This window comes from Chamaea fasciata, unplaced genomic scaffold, assembly GCF_029207755.1.
Source record: "Chamaea fasciata isolate MVZ Bird 193981 ecotype frontalis unplaced genomic scaffold, bChaFas1.0.hap1 SCAF_1, whole genome shotgun sequence".
NCBI lineage: Eukaryota > Metazoa > Chordata > Aves > Passeriformes > Sylviidae > Chamaea > Chamaea fasciata.
This window is the reverse complement of record NW_027094086.1, coordinates 29,924,139-29,941,883: the sequence shown is the minus strand read 5'-3', so window position 1 is coordinate 29,941,883 and position 17,745 is coordinate 29,924,139. Positions and strand designations below refer to the sequence as shown.

Sequence of the window (17,745 nt, the reverse complement as noted above, 5' to 3'; positions counted from 1 at the left end):
TCTACAAAATATAAGTGCTCAGTGCTATGTATAACTGTTCCCAGCTATACTCTTGATGCAGCTGGAGGTGCAAATCTTACCAAAGAGTCATCCCTGCTTTGGGGAGGGCAGAGAGGGGTAAGCCCATTGTCTATGAAGTAAGGTCATGTTCTCATATTCTAAAAATGGAGGACTTCAAATATCAATTTTAGACCTTTTGGAAAAGTGGAGGTATGACTACAGTCAAATATAATTGGTTACCAGTTGCTGTGGTCCTAGTTGGTGGAGAAGCAGCTTTTTTCTCATTTTCATATTGGTGAGTGCATTTTTCAATCTATTAATTATCTTTGGGTACCTTTGGCTGAATTGGTTGTAACAAAGGCAGCACAGATCCCTGATAATTCGGTATTGTCCTCCACCCAGGTGAGCGAGCAGTGAAGGCCAGCTGACATTACTCCTGTCAGCATGCTACAACCTCACATCATTATCTTCCCAAAGGTACAGATTTGTAACAGAGGCTGGTTGTGCATGGGTAAGGTGGAGTGAGGTTGGTACTGAGGCCTGGGTGCACTCCTGTGCCTCGTTGAGACACCATTGGGGTGTGAGATTTCTGCCTCACCCCGGGCATCATTCAGCATTGCACCAGCCTAGTGCAAGATAAGCAAGTGGCTTAGCTCACATTTTTGCCCAAACAGCCTCATGAATTCTCCACAAACTCACAGCATCTGTGTATCTTGACATAGTAAGTCTGTCAGTTTGACACAATTGCTTACTGGACTTTGTTTTCGGTAGGCTTCCATTTTCTCCTCTGTTGCTTGGAGAAAGAACTGTGACATGATGAAGCCAAATAGCAGTTGGGGAGATGTTTGAACAGGTTTTCTCTGTTTATGTATTCTGCTAAGCACAAATAGATGGCTTCTGGTTGGCACAGCTCTCAGAAAATGATCTCTCCTGAAAGGCAGTAAATGTTAACTTGGCTTGTAACCTCAGTTGCCTGCACAAATTCCAGATTATAAGAGTATGGGTGTGGTGAGTGTGTTTTCTGGTTGCAGTCCTCCTCATTGCTCTAAAAAACTTGTTCTCTTCTGTTTTCGAACTAGCCCTTATGGTATTTGCTGCTCATACTAACCAATCTTCCACAGGTGGCTGTTAAATGTGTCTTGTTCCTAAGTATTGTATCTGTGACCTGGCATTTCTTTTTTTAGCTTCATTGCATTCACTTCTGGGGACAAATTTGTCAGAAGCTATATTGAAGCAAAGAGGTGTAGGAGCCAGTCACATCATGGGAAAGTTAGTTTCCTCGAATTGGTCGCTGGTGACAATTTTGGCCTTAATCATCTCAACTTCTGCCTTAGTATTGGGGCTTGAGGGAGAAATTTGTTGAGTTCTGTTGCAATATTTACGGAATTATACCAAAGCAGGTACTGAGACACTAACAGTCAATGTCCTACATGAGAGTGAAAATAATTAATACTGCAGTGACAGATTTTAAACATTAAAACATAATTTAGGCTATACATATGCAACTGGAATTACTTTCTAAAATATAACATTTGAACCTTACCCTTCAGTAAGATCAAACAAGATTTATTTCTTTTACTACATGTATGATTTAATCAGTACAATGACAAGCCTTATTGTGAGATCTGGGATTCTGTTGTACCGAAGTCAGACAGAGCTTGTGATGTAAGATAAGATGTTGTGCTCTTCTGAGTTATTAGTGAAACAATTTGCTGAGCAGTGTAGTGTGGGGATAGTTTTAAGGGCAATCTTTTAAATGGAATGTTAATCACTTTTTCTTTTCTCCTTGACAAATATTGAAGAGCCTACGCACATTATTTTGACCAGGTTAAAGTCCAGGTTTTGCTCTAAGAAGCAAGTTCCTGCAGATTGCACCAAGGGAACTAACTTCGGGGGGTTTTTTTAGGTGTTACTTCAGTGTGTAACCTTCCATCTTTGCCTATACTGTTGTAATTCTGGATTTTCCAGAAACGTAATAGAAGAGAGGCTTAATAGTAGAATTAGAATTCTATTGTGCAATGTCAAGGATGAGTTAATTCTTCGTACGAAGCGATGGGACACCTGTGCCCTCCGTGGAGCCGTGGTCGCTGTTGGTGCGGGGGCGCGCGGAAGGAAAGGAGGGGACGCTGTACTGAGCGCGCAGTGCCGCCCGCGCCCGGCAGGTGGCGCTGGCGCAGCGCTGCCCGGGGCCGGGCCGGGGGAGCTCCGTGAAGGTAGGGAGCTGGGAATCGTCGCCTGTAAAGCTCCTGTGCAACATCGCAGCACGCACTTTTACTTTGTGGGGACAGAAGTGGAACCCTATTTTATGAGCTCACTTACTGTAAGTTATTTTACTGTGCGGTGTCCTTTTTTATTTTTATTTTTTCTTATTTGAATTCTCCTGCTCTGTTCCCCAAGTAATGGACTACTGAGAGAGCACAGCACAGTGCCATCAACATGAACTATGTTAGTGCCAGTGAGGTTTACTTTGTACGTGTAGATCAGGATGTATCAGCTTAGTTGTGCTGTGAGTTTTCTTTTTCTGCCTGGACAGAGTAAGGACACAGACAGTCCTTCCAGTATGAATGAAAGTGTTGCACAAGGGCATTGTTTCTGGGTCATACAGAGACAAGTGAGGAGTAACATGTGACTGTTGTAGTCAGTAAGAAAATCTTCATTCATTTGGGTGAAAATAGGTTTTTATCTTTTTTTATGTTGAAGAACTGAGAAAAGGAAAATTTATTCTGTATGTTATCTGTCATTAGGCTTATAATTTGATATCATGTTATGAACCCAAGATTGATACTTACTTTATAACAGTATGCAAGTTAGCAGTGCCTTACATTTCTTGAGGTGTATGGCAGTTGTAGTAAGCTGTCTGAAGCAATCAGATGTTCAGGACAAAAATTTGGGTAGGTTCTTCCTAACCTAAGGGTAAGCAAACAGGTAAACTCCATATCCACATCCATTCTGTTTTGCCCAACAGAACCTGACACCACTGTTTGTGGCCAGAAAGGGATCTTTGCATGTACAGATTACTTTTCTGTACAGGTTTAATTTGTGAACAGTTATGTTTGTTTGGGTTTTTTTTAATGGGACTTGGAAATTATATGATATTTTTTAATATGGCAAATGAACCCTTAGAAATTAATTTTTAATTTATGGTTTATTTTGGGGATAAAACATACACTTTAATGTTACTGTTTCCCTACTGGGAATAGTGTCTGCTAGTGACACATCTACTACTGTCTTACAGCTGAAATACAGTATGAACAACACACCAAATCAATAGCAGTAAATTTTAAATTCCGCTTACATATTTTCCGTAAAGCATTTGTAACCTTTAAAAACATTTTCTTTTTAAAAGAATATGTTCCTTTTATGAAGACCATAACTTACAGGGCTTTGTTCAGTTCAGTTAAGATATATGTAAGTAGTTGTCTTCGAGATCTTTGCATTTCAAAAGATTCTTGTAATCATGTTTTTTTTCATTAGAACATGAAAGGGCTGTCACCTTTGGGTTTTTGTTTTTGTTAAGGTGTGAAAGAATAGTGTAGTGCTTTATTTTGACAGTGTAGGTTGGCTTCTAGGATATTTCTTTGGTGTGCTACTCAGTGTATGTGCCTGGAGTTCACAGATAACGCTGATAATTTGTTAAAGTTCAAAAATAACTAAGAAAATCATGTTAGGTTGGAGTGTGTGTCTTACAGTGTCAAAGACCTCAGTCTTGCTTCTCAGTTTCTTGGCAGTATGTAAAGAATATATATTGGGTCAAACAGGAGTTAATTAGTTTGAACTAGAACATCCATTTGGGAGGCTATTTGTAGGTTTTACTTTATGATGATGAGATGAATAAAAATGTAGAACTTAACTTGAAGATCTGATTTTCTAATCTAAGTTGCGATTTCTGAAAAGCTACAGTTTCCCCTTATGATGATGTGAGTGAGGGATTTTGTTTTATTATTTTGTTGGTCACCTTTTTAAAAAAAACATTTTAAATTGGATTTTTGATTTGTTCTTTTTTGGTTTGGAAATGTTATCCATATTACTGAAAAAAAAAGTATTAAAGCATTGGTTGTGTATATAGTACTGTGTATTGTGAATGGGATTTTTGTTGTTAAAACACAGCTGGGTTTCTTTCAGGCTGTCCTCTATTCTGCCTTTACAAATAAAAAAAAAAATTAAGGAAAAATTTTTCTTCTTGCTAATTCTAAAGTTGTATTTATATATCTGTTATTTTCTAATGTTTACACTTATTACTTGTAGTTATGAGCCCCCTTTTCTAGGTGTGTTGTATGACATCATAAAAGCTGTTCTTAAAAGAGACCAAATGTGAATACATTGAGCAGGATGTGCAGATAACTGGCATTAGTATTTTGTTTGAAAAAGAATTTTAAAAAATGTATTGGAAACCTAATTCAATGTCTATGAAATCGTTTCCTCATCAAAGCAAGAAGAAACCCTAATGTTTGCTGGATAATTAAAGTCTGATTTGCACTTTTTTTTGGTAATGTAAGTATTGAATTGTGAGTATTTTTAATTTCTTTTTTTTTGCATAACTTGAATAGCAATATAGCACTGTCCTTATGAGCACCGCTTTATATATTTTAATAGTAAGATGGACAAGTTAGGCCCACCACTGCGAACTGGAAGAGATGTGCAAAGGTTTTATGACACTGATACAAAAACAGACAGTACCATCAAAAGGCCAAATGAGTTGTTGCCTGTAAATAAGTAAGTATTACAAATCAGTGTGGTTTATCTATTTTGCAAAAATGTTTCTCCTAAGTAGAAAAATGTGCTCTTGACAAACATCAGCTGCCCAGTATGTCTTCCATCTAAATGCTGTGGGAGAAGAGTGGATGATATAATTAGTATCAGAGTGAGGTAAGCAGCTTGATAGGACAGGGAAGATAAAGGTTTCTTTCAGATTTGATTTCTTCTGTCAGTGCTTGGTTACAGATTAAAAATAACGAATTTGCATCTTGATTACAGATTCAAAGCTATGAACTTGTAAACCCAAGATAAAACTGCATGATGCAAAACTGGAGGAAGCATTTAAGCCTGATAACTGTACTGGTTTTTGACAAAGTAATTTTATTCTCTTAAGGTGAAATATTTGTCTAACTCCTACATCTGTAATGTAGGTCCAAAAACATGAGGAAGGCAGACTTTGTAATGAAAGGTAAAGTCTTTGGTTAAGTCCAGTTTACCTCATATAAAGATTTCTGGATATTCAGAAGTGTTTATTAGATCTAAGTTTAGAAGGAAGGTTATTACAATTATTCTAATATTTTTAAAGAGGCATTAGATACTAAATTTTAATTAAGCCTTTGTTATGTTTTGGAAGATGCTAAATTCAAATTGGTTGTTTTTTCATATTGTAAAAGAGAAATAAGTAATGAATTATGTGACACATACATGGAATGTATTGCTTTACATAGTAGAAATGTGTCTGAATGTCTTAATGCTGTAACCAAAACTATAGTATCTTTGAGACAGAGACAGAATATTTGACTTTGGTTTTGAAGAAGCAAAAGCAATGAAAGGAATAGGAGTTCTTTTTAAACAGAGTTTATTTATGTTTTTATTTGCTCCTGTGTGTATTTGGTTAGTTATAAATCTTGTGAACCATCAAAAATTAGTTCAGTTTTTCATTTTATAATACATTATTAAATGAAATTTATAAATGAAATTAATTTACAAATCAAATTAAAATTGAGCTTAATGAGTTACTACGATTGCTTAAAATAGGCCCTATCCTTAGAGCAGTGATTTGTTTTTTCTTCTCAAGAAAAATTCTTTAAAAGTATAGGGATGACTTCTGCTCTTCATGCAATCCTTGTTGTTCTTACTCAAGTATCTACTGAGTTCAATAATTATATCTGCCTTACTTGCTGTAGGTTGTTCAGTATATTGCATGCCAGCAGCATCCAGCAAGTGTGAATGTTAGCAAGAAGTGCTAACCATTCTTATATTCAGCATAGCAGTGTGGATGGTTGCAGTTTATGGCACAGGTTTCTGGACTTTGGGACGCATGCCATTAGTCAGCAGAAAGTTATTTATGACTTTGCACGGGACTCTGAGCTGTTGTGGATAACAGTGACAGCTGTCAAGAACATCTGAAAACACTCTGTCTAAGAAGCAAGATTTATATATCAGTATTTTATGGTAGAATTCAACCAAATCATGAATGCATGCATAGAAAAAGACAAACTTCTTTTACAAATTACTTGCAGATTTTTATTTTGCTAGCAGTGGTAATTCAACTAGATGTACAACATAAGCTGCTTTAGGAAGGAGAGTCTCTTTCAATCTTATTTCTTTTAAAATAGAAAGTGGATAATAAATTTTTTTAGAGCATGTCTAGATTTTAAGAGTTCCAGCTGGTACTGGTACACAGCCATATGTACATGCTGTCAGGCAGTATTCATACTTCATGTGATATAGCGTAGGGCAGGGATTTATATAGCTTTTCAAAAACAAAACAAAAAATCCAGCCAAACAGAAAAAACAACAGAAGTGGACAAGTATATAAAGAAGGCAGAGATGGGGCAGATCAGAAGAAGCTAAGCTGTGGTGGTACAAGTTGAAATAACCAAAAATATCTGACTTTGTTGGAAGGCATCTGTCTCTAGAGGTCAAATTGCTACTTAAAGATGCAGTTTCTAGAATTGTCACCAAACATATGTGAAACCTGATTCTAATTGTGTGTCTATATTTGGGCTGAATAAAGTTGTAGACATCATCAAAAATGTCAGAAATCACAGAATGGGTAAGGTTGGAAGGGAAGTTTCTGGTCTGAAAATACATTTGAGGTTTCTTCTATACTTTTAGAAAACTTGTTGTGCAAAAAGACTGGTGAAATTATGCAGAAAGCTGTGTTTAAACATCTTGGAATGAAGATGTCCTGTTAAACCTTTAATGAGTGATGTTTTATCTGTTCTTGAGACTTTGCCTCCTTTTATATACAGGGTGGACTGTGCACTTTGAATGTGGCTTTTCAGTATTTTGATTTCCTCCTCCCCGGCTCAGTCAGTGGCCTGGATGCTGTATGAAGACACTGATTTCTCTGAAATTTCTTTTGTATACAGCTAGTACTAAAGCACCATGTGAATTTTCAGAGTACTTAGTGAGATGAGGATATATGATTCAGTTGAAATACAGGGAAGAATAGTGGACTGGTTTTCAGGTCAATTTATTTCAAATATCTAGGACTCCTAATCTGATGTTCAAAACTGATTCAAAGTACACTGTGAAAAGACTTCAATTTAAGAAAATAATGCTGTTAGTTTTGAAAAAGTTGTATGTTGGTCCCAAGGTGAAAATCCAGAGAAAACTGAGTCAGTAATGATTTTGAATTTTTTTTTTAATTACTTGGAGCTGTCTATCAGGAATTGAGACACAGTCCTATTCTTAGCTTCATTGCCTGATCATCCCTGATCAATGATGATCCCATTATGTTTCTGTGTGTGCAGCTGAATTTTCTTTATATATTTTTCTCTCTTCCATAACAGGTAAAATAACAGTCCAGTAGGTTCTTTCTACTATAGAGCTCTAATGAGTTTTACTCAATTATAAGCTAAGATCTCTTTTCATTGTATAGTGAGTTGGGGAAAATAGCACAAGTTGAGTATACAGCATCTGTACATCATAGCAGTGTAATTTAGGCTACATTTATGACTTTTATTTTAGAATTCCATAACTTCTGAAAGGCTGATATAACTTCCAGTAAGTTTGAATTCTGATTTAACTGATGTACTGTTTTTCAGTCTGTGCAGTATTTTTTTTTTTTTCAATTAAGTCCATCTTTAGAATCTCCTTGCAAAATAAGGGGGCAGTCAATAAAACTAATGGAGGAGGTCAGTGTTCTGCCCGGTGAACCATAATCTTTGATCCTTCCACTCTACCTGTTGAATGTAGAAGCCACTCTTGTTAAACTTGAATATTTTAGTTAGATATTATTTCAATGTATTTAATCTTAAAATTAGTTTCTGATTTCCGCCTTTGTGCTTAATTATTTGATCACTTTCCCACTGGTTGAAGTGATAAAAGGAGCTGAAAAGCCGTCTTTATTCCATATGCATTACATGAAGGGAGAAATGTTTTATGGAGCATATTTATAATTCAGGAGTTATTACATGTTCCTCAGTTGTGTCAGTGTTGCATTTGAAGTTACTGGAGTTGAATGCACTTCCTTATATGTAGTTTGAAAACCAAACTGAGACTAGATAGTTTATAATTCTTAAAGGAGCAGTTAGGTTTTTCTAAAGGGAATGAATGGTCTCTTGGTGACTATTTTTTTAATCGAGTCTTGTTTTAATTTTTTTAAATATCCTTGAGTGAGTAAATTTCATTTATGCATTGGTGTTCAAGAATGAGAACAGAAAATCTTGGTCATGCACAAGAGGTCATAGTCCAAAGATTTGCCAAGAAGGAAGAAATCTCAGTGAATGGTAAAAACTTCTGCACTTGATCACAAATTATAAAACAATACCCCTTCCAATTTATTTTTCTTAGTGCTACTTGAAGTTTTCAGGGGCTTCTTATGTTTCTCTACTTATCAAAGCCAGCAGCAAGATGTTCTCAATGTTTGGGATATGCTGATCATTGTATACTGGTTTCTCATAATATTCATGAATTCTGAGGGAAGCAGTTTTCATATCTGTGTGGTCATCCTATTGACTCCAATAGGATCAATAGGATCTTTGGAACACTGTGACAGTTTAGAGAAAAATTGGGGCCCTAATGCCCACCTGGATGCACTTCCTTTTTTCTCCTTCTATTTATATTCATAAATATAATTGTGCTTTGAAGAAAAAGGATTTAAGGCATTATCTAAGAAGAAAAAAGTCTTGTTCACTCACTTCATATTGGTCACAAAGTATTGAAAATATGGCATCCTTTCTACAGATCTTAAACTATTAAAACATGCTCTCTATTTTCATAAAAGACCTGCCAGGCCTAAAAAGTGTCTTATAATTGTCAAGGTAGACATTAGAATGTACTGAGCATCCAATAATGCAGGATCTATCTGTTAGGAAGTGAGACACATGGAACAGGAAGAGACTTGCTGTTTCATTTAACTTGTCATTGTAAGTTTCAAGTCATAACAGTTCAAACCATGCAAGTTCATGCCAAAGCTCCTCTGTCTTCTGTTGGTAGGAAATGAGTTATTTTTCATACGGTTAACTAATGTGTAGATTGATGCACTTTTTTGTGTGTGTGTGTATGTGTATATATATACATACAATTTGAAAATGTGTATTCTTGTATGTATTTCTCTGTGTGTGTATAAATCAGATGTTTCTTCTTTTTTAGAGGCACAACAAAAACCCGGACATCAACCCCTCCTAGTGTGGCAAGAGCCATGAGCACAGGTGCTTTAACAAACAGAAGAAAAACTAGCAATTCAGATACCCACTTAAGGTAGCTTTTAACTTCGTGGATTTTGTCATTAATAGAGCCTTCATTAAAGGGGATTACTTACTACAAAAGAAGTTGGGGAATGTATTATTCTCTGCAATTAATAGATGATCAATGTTATTTGGCTTGTACAAGATGCTCAATGTATTTTGAAAGTTTATCATCTGACAGCACACCTTTGTCATCAACTGTCTCAGATGTGCACAGAAGACCCTGTTGGAAATGTCAAAAACCACTTGGGAGCTGTTGTAAAAATAACCAAATACTATTTCAGTAGAAACTGAATGAAATCTGGCATGCTAAGCTCACAAATTGTCTTGCCCTTTTAAAGGATAGGATGAAAATTGAATGCTGGTTTAGCCTTTCTTTTTTCGACAAGCTATGCTTAAACTTTTCAGACACTCCAGTTAATCTAAATAGTCAATGAAATATTTGATCCTGCTCCTAGAATTCTGGTGTTTTTTGTTTTCTTTAAGGGAAGGTGGGTATCTGGAGATACATATGGGAGCTTGGGTAGCATTGTAAATAAGATATACCACTGTAAATAGGAAGTGCAGGCATGAAAATGATAGTAAACAATAACAAGGATTAGACTAATTTTATATTCAGTTATACTGAACTGGCTTACAGAGAATGTTCATCTGGGAATTTTCAGGTCTGATGGGAAAATTGGTTATGACACTGGAGACTGCCCATCCTCAGTCAATGGAGGAAGTGCAAAAAGCAGCGAAGGAATTTCACCTGTACACTTATCCAAGTTCTGCCATGAATGTGGAACGAAGTATCCAGTGGAATGGGCGAAGTTCTGCTGTGAGTGTGGAATTCGAAGAATGGTTGTGTGAACACGTTCTTTAAAGCAGAAAGAAAACAAGAAATTGGAACATCTACTATGTACTGTTGCATGGAAAGCTTGAGCAGTCCATCCAATTAGGCTTCATGCTGCGAACTTTGAAACATCATTTTGTAATTTTCTGAGTGCAATCTCCTGGTTACAGTTATTTATAAATGATATATACTGTATATAAAAATAGCAGCTGTCTAAAACTGTGCCATTCAAGGAAATACTCTACTCTCTGTTGAAAATATTTAAAATTAAAGTAAAAATACGTTAAGTAACCTAGATAGCAAAAGAGGTTCAATTTTTTTTTTTTTTGTAAATCCTACTAGGCATAGGATGTTTTAAATCTCTTATGTAGGGTAATACGTACCTATAGGGAACTAGCCATGAACAACTTGGGCTTCAAATGTTTCTCTGTGGAGGCATTTCCTTCATCTGTGACAGCAGCTTAGATGCTGTGTTCTAAGTGCAAACATCATGAGCAACTCCTTATAAATTCCTAGATAAAAGTGTAAAAAGTTCGGCTCTTCAAACTCTTTAACAGTAACATGCTAACTGGACTTTACAGTTGCTTCCTAGGATTTTTTAAAGAATCAAGGTGGAAAGACTACCTGACAATTCTCTTTGCATCTAAGAAGAAAGACAAGATTTTCTTTTTGTGACTTCCATGTTCTGTTTTTCAGTAAAAACATGAAATTTTTATGTATTTATAAGGACAAATATGGTATTAATTTCATTATTATTAATTTTATTAAGTTCCTTTTGTTTTGAAATGCTTGTCTTCCTCCTCCTGTGCTCCACCATGACTAGCATATCTAAGCATGTTGTGCTTTGTCCTATTTCCAATGGTCCTGCTCATTTTTTTCTTTTCCCTCATTTCCTCAAGGAAAGTCAAAGTCTATGCTTATCCTACCTAAATGTTGAACTCTTATTTTGAATACAGCCTTGATGTATCCAATACCAAAAAAAAAATATATAGTTCTATAGAAATTAATGCTATTAGAGCAGTAGATCTTGATGTAAGTAGTGAGTCTTTTTTTATTCTTATACACATATGAATGCATAGGGGAGGAACTGTGCTTCATTGGTACATGTGTCAATACCTGACTACTTTTTTTTTTTCAATTTTGTGTATTCCTGATCTCAAAGCAGCAGTCTCTTCAAGTTAGTGATAGACTTCACATCAATCCATTGGGAAGAAAGGAGAGACTCAAAAGTTGTTCAGCTTTTTACTTATTACACCGTAAATTAGTAAATTACACATTTACTAATAAAACCACTCACAAGCCAAATCACTTAACTTGTATCTTAATGTAGTAATTTATTTTGTGAAGTTTTGAAGTACTTGCACCATCTTCATTATGTGTGACAGAACAATCTGAAACAACTTGACTGTGCCTTTCCCACAGTAAATACATTTTTTGTCAGGAACTGGTACTTTCAGCTCACAAACACCATTAGTTTCAGTTAATTTAATTTCTTTACAACTTACACAAAATATAGTGTTCTATGATAGTATTGTGGTTGTTGCTTGCATTCTCAAAAATTGTGATTATCAGTGGGGCCAATTTAGAAGAAAGTGTGATTGACTAAAGCATCTTCAAAGCAGAGACTAGTCTAAGAGAATGAGTGATTTAAGAGACTTGATGGAGTTAAGTTGCATGCCACAAGCTAAACATGAAAATTAGTTCAGTGAATGTCTTAACTGGCTACTGAGCATGATAGGATGGGTGACTGGTAATGATTATTAGAACTGACAAATCCTAGCCAGTTTATTTTCCAGGAGTTTAGATTCTAGGATCCATATTATCCATATTATGGCACATTCATTTCTCTATTTGGAAAAACTGGAATTCTGAGTACTTTCCATAGATAAACCTGCTTTGGAAAACTTGCCCTGGACTTGGGCCATGGAGGTCTTCAGACTGAAGTATTGTGAGCTGAGAGTCCATCAGCAAAGATACCAGTCCAGAATAGGTTTGATCACATAGCAAATCTACTCTTACCTGATGAATTGGTAGTTGTTTCTGCTGGAAAATGCATTTTTCTATTTATTAAACATGCTTTCTACAAAGGGAATGTTTAGGACGGCACTAAATACCTTTCAGATTTTCCAGGGTTATTTTAACTGTAGGAAAAAACATATTGACTCTTTCTCCTTTGAATTGTAGGTGGCAGATTGCCTAATTTCAAATCAATACTCATATGCTACTGTATTTGCTGCTTTGTGAGCTGTTTGTGAGATTTTTTGCTTTCAATGCAGCATTTAGTAAATTACATGAGTAGCACATCATTTGCTTCATTTACACTTACGTGATTTGTCATGAGGATTAGATAGGGAATTGGCCTGAACAGAAAGAAAGGTTTTTAAAACTGATCTTTTAATTTGGCCATACAAAGAAGGTCTATGAAACATAACTGATTATTGAAAGTAACACTGGATAATGTGTGTGTGTTGTAATCCACAGTAAATGTAAGCAGACAATGAAATTCTTTTTGACTGTGTAGTTTGGTGCTGTATGGTAAGACTTATGAGAGGCCCAGTATGCTTTGTGTTTATCAACTGGTTTTGTTACTGAATGTCTGTGTTGTTACAGACCCTACCTAGCCTGTATTACTCAAGGTAGCAGCACAGATCATTGTAATTCCACCTCAGTAGATGTTTGTACAAAATAGTGGATTGGTTTTTGTCACGTCCCTGAAGAGCTGAATGTGGGAAACAAATTTGTTATATTTAAAGAAAAAAAAAGATCAGGAAATTGGACTGAATTTTCAATCTTTAGTGTATTACATGTGTCAAGATGTTCCCAAATTTAATTTATTGGTGACCTACATCCAAATCCTCTTGCCCTAGTCTTCTTCACACCCTTATGCCTTGGTTTCCATGGGAGAAAAAAACATGAACTATGCACTGTCTGTTTATAGTGAAATTTAGTGATGTAACTGTTGTGATGATTCCTATACCAATGTATAACCCTATGACAGGTTTACTGTCTGCCATTTTATCTTCCTAATGTTCTTAATAAGGTTCTTCCATTCATTAATGAAGGGGGGGGGGGGAAAGGTCAGATGTAAAATGCCATTTAAATAAACAAGGAAGAATCTGGTTTTGATGTTTGGCCTGAAGGAGTTTGCATTCCCCTTCTACTTTGGTGATTTTTTGTTATACAAAGGACCTCTTTGTGCCAGGAAGCAGTGCAGGACCATCAGAGCTGTGCTGATAGAAGTGCAGTGGAGTTATGAAAAATGCTAGCTTCAGTAGTAGAAACAGCATAGCTCAAAGCTTTATCTCTATATTATGTACCTTACACAGAGTTATATTTATGCATGATACCCACACCCTAGGTAGTTTCAAAACTGGACTCTCTAAATATACAGCAATTAAAATATGTGTTTGTATGAATAATTAGTCTTACACACCACTGCAGGAAGGATGGGCACAGGGAGGTGCTTCATCCCCATTTCAGGTTGTAACTATGAAATGAACATATAAGCAGAATTTTTCAAATTTGCCAAAGAGACTCAAAGAGCCCTTGAACTCCCTGGAGGGAGTGGGAAAGCTCCACCTGAGAGTTCCCTGGCTGGGAGGGCATCAGGGCGGAGGAGCTCTCCATGGTGCTCTGGCACTGAGCCTCTCCCACAGTGCTGGGGCAGCAGCTGCTCCAGTGCAGCCACATGTCCTGCTCCTTCCCAGGGTGGGAACTCCAGATGGCATTGTAACACGTGACACAGTCTGTATGCACCATGGAAGTTCTCTGTCATCTGCAAGGCACTAGCTCCTAATTCACCATCAAAGCTGAGAGCTGGTGCCTGAAATGCAGGGAGAGCTCCTGTGATGCCTGCTTACCGTGTCAGTGGAAGGAGGTATGACTGCAGTACTTTAAACAAGATAAGTGCACACTGATGTAGACTATGTAAATAGTCTGCATATAAAATTAAATGGTATTGTCTGTGTATTACAAAGTGCTAGTTTCCATCACATACAGTTTGTATATCTGGAAAGAACAAACCTGTTGTGTTTTTAATCTTGGCTGAAAAATCTGTTTAGTAAGAGCACTTTTTTCAATTCTATTTCTATCCAGTTTGACTAAGCTATGAATAGTTATATGGGTTGTATGAGAAGGTAGAATTTTCATCTTTGGTAAATTTTGTTTTAGTGACTCTGGTGAAAATAGTTTTATTGCCTCTCAAGTACAGCTTATTCCAGCTTGTGGTTGTTTTGTTGCTGGTTGGTTTGGTTGGTTTTTTCCAACTTGCTATGTAAGGTTTGAGTGACCTAATTGTGTTGTTGGAAGAAGTGTTAGGTAAAAGACTCCATTAGCTGAATTCAGTAGTTACTTGGTTCCAGTATTCACTGTGTAAGGGATTACTTTTGCATACTACTTCATTTTTTGTTTTGTTTTGGGTTTGGTTTTTTGGTATTATGTCAGTCTAGAATAATGCACATTTCTGGAGGATCCTATCTAGTCCCATTCCACTTTATCTTGCTAGAGAACAGCTTCTTCATATTTTCTCTTAATAAGTGTTTGTTCTTTATAAAAATGATCAGTAGAGAAATTGTATTTCCCCAGTTCGAACATCTGAGTCAGCAAAATCAAACACTCAGTTTAATATTGCTGAATACTGAACCCACATTCTAAACAGAAGTGCATGGTTTACCATAGTTCTATATTTCAGTTTTACTTTCTGGCAGAACCATGAATGGATTTGGGTGGGATCTGTAAAGTGCTGAGTACACTATAACTGTTACAAAGCCTACTTTATATGATTGTTCTAACTCTTGGTGTTCATCCGTCATATGACACTTACTATGTTTCTCAAGTTTATTTATTAATGTTCCGTGTTTTTAAATGTCGTGTTCATTCATGTGTTGGAGGTGATTAATTTTTTCAGCATTGCATTTATTTTGTTTGCCTTGCCCCTCAGTACATGGAATATTTGTTTGTGACCATCCAGTGAGGTTTATTTTTGCCAGAACTCCTCGGTTTATTTGCCTCTCATTTAGTATGTTTATTTTAAAGTGTCAGTTCTGTTTAAACTAATAAATGTAAATCACCACCTAATGCTAATTTGCCACTTGTTAACAATAAAGCAAATACGCCAATAAAACTTCTTGTGATGTCCAAATTTCTGCAGTCAAATGTAAAATCTTAAATAATGTAGCATACAGGTAGGTAATATAATTTCATCCTTGTGAATATTGTGATATCTGATCTCAGATACACAAAGAATAGAGTTTCTGAATTGAGTGAGATGAGATTTGGATTCCTAAGTCACCTGGAAAAATATACCAGATATTCAAATCAGTGTGATCTGCTTTATATAAAGTTAACTCTGTATCTCCTCCATTTCCGCAACTATACTGAGAATTTAGTTTATGTAGAGCCCATCACTGTGACATCTGTAATATTTCATTATTTTTTCCTTTTTTTTTTTCTTAATAATAAAACTATGAGGGATAGTAAATTTAAGCTTGATCTGGGTTTGTTCTCCTTCATGACATTAGAGCACTGTTTTGTTGATGAAATTACTAAAAAAACCCAGAAGTTTATATTTTTCTTCAGAAGTTAATTTATTTGAGCAGAAATTAGAGTAAGGTTTTGAATTGCTGATTTTTTTTTTCTAAATATGGATGAATAGAAATCAATTCCTCTTCTCATTCATTCAGAAGTAGAGGAAACTTCCTTCTACTCTTTAGTAGCTTGGAGAGCTCTTTAGTATACTTGGAGAGAGACAGATTTTTAGGGTACAGTATTCAGTGGAAGAGGAATTGACTGGATGGATACAGCTGCAAAGTTGCTGTCAGTGTCCATATGTACCGGTGGAGGCTGGTAACAGGTGCTGTCCCTCAGGACTCTTGTTTTGGGACTCTAGTTCTGGTGCTCTTTTAATACATTTGTCAATGACACAGTGAGATGAACTGCACTCTGAGCAAGTTTGCAGATCTCACAAAGCTGAGCAGTGCAACTGACACACCAGAAGAAGATGCCATCCAAAGGGACTGGACTGCCATGACTTCCCAAATATCATGGATAGTGACTTAAGACACTTCCTCTGCCAGTTTCCTCAGAGCACACAGATATATCACATCAGGTCCCATGGACTTCTGTGCCTTCAGGTTCCTTAGATGGTCTCAAACCTGAACCTCTTGGAACAACACTGTGAAAATCCTTTTAATACCTTTTTATCCTTGACACCTTCCCATAAATTCCATGTACTTCTAAATCATGATTTTGACCTACTCATTATTGCTTTTCTATGGCCAAATAAATGCGTAAGTGAAAGTAGCAGGGAGGTAGGCATGATGGTGATTATACCATGCACAGCTTTCGTCCCTTTGCCAATTCGTGAAAAGCACTTTAGTGCCACATTTGTAAGTTCACTAGACCAGAGGAAGTTCTCAAATGGAAGGAACAAACCAAAGAGCACAATTCACTGCATTTAGCAGTTAGTGTTTCCATGTAAGCAGTGACTCAGGAAATTTGGCAACAAGAATCAGACAAGCAGGATAGTTATTTAGAGACGCAATCAGAAGAAATCCACAATTTCATAATCACTCTATTTTAAATTTCTGCTCTGGATCTACCCTTGGTCTTTTCCCCCAGGATAGTCCTGGAATTGCTTTATTTCTCTCAAGACTTAAGTTGTGGACTGCTGCTTAAGTAATTTAAACCGACTGACCTTTCAGTTTTGTAGTAGCTAATACTGCATCTGTGTATTTTTGCTTTAATTCACACTGCCTTTTCCTTGACAAGTGGTTATTAGGAAATAAGTGCTGGCTTTCAACTATTCCTGGATTTCCAAAAAATATCAAAACAACTGTTCTTCAGTTTCAGAGTCCAACTGAATCTACAATCTCCTGGGTCATCTTTCAGAAGAAAGGATTTCCAGCAAAGTCCTTACAGCTGTGGTTATGTTCTCTTTATCTGCAATATGATACTGGGAAATCTTCCTTTCCCTGTTCCATAAAAAAATTATGGGTTGGGGTTTGTTTCAGTTTTTTAAAGTGTTTGGAATTAAAGTTGCAATCTCTTACATGAAGAGCTGAAGAGAGTATGTGAAAGTCTCAGTCACAGTTTACAAAGTTACCACTCCCACCTCATCATCACCATAAATTGGAGTTTTGGATAAATTGGAATTGGGGGAATTGGAGTGGGTGTGTTTCATGAAAGTATGGCATGCTTACAGTTTGCTCTTAACCTCTTCCCTCTCAGATTCAGTACAGCAATCTTATTCCAGTCAAATATATAAAGCTAGTGTTGCTTACAGGCAACTGAGCAAACAGTTCTTTGAAGCACATCCTGCTGCTTTTTCAGGTGTTTGTTCTGAATACCAACATTTTTTACAGAGTAGTTTTACACAAAAATTCTTTAAGCACAGATAAAACAATTTATATTAGTTTATTTCGAACCAGGAAACAACAGGCTGGCTTAACTAAAGCTTTCCTGAAGTATTTAGTCCAAGGCAGATTGCTGGTATGGAAATTGTTTGCCTAAACTGGG

At 36.3% G+C, this 17,745-nt stretch overlaps 1 protein-coding gene across 2 annotated transcripts in view; it reads left to right on the top strand.

The window, feature by feature from the left end:
* The window catches only part of ZC2HC1A (zinc finger C2HC-type containing 1A), a 34,921-nt gene extending 19,225 nt beyond the window's left edge, over positions 1-15,696 (top strand). Inside the window, exons 8-11 of one of the 2 annotated variants that reach the window (XM_066179848.1) lie at positions 1,398-1,400; positions 4,594-4,713; positions 9,301-9,408; positions 10,061-15,696. In XM_066179848.1, coding sequence (XP_066035945.1) covers positions 1,398-1,400; positions 4,594-4,713; positions 9,301-9,408; positions 10,061-10,247 — 418 coding nt within the window. In that variant the 3' untranslated portion in view covers positions 10,248-15,696. The remainder of the gene's footprint in view (positions 1-1,397; positions 1,401-4,593; positions 4,714-9,300; positions 9,409-10,060) is intronic. The other variant, XM_066179839.1, reaches the window with a different exon arrangement.
* The last annotated feature ends 2,049 nt before the right edge of the window (positions 15,697-17,745 follow it).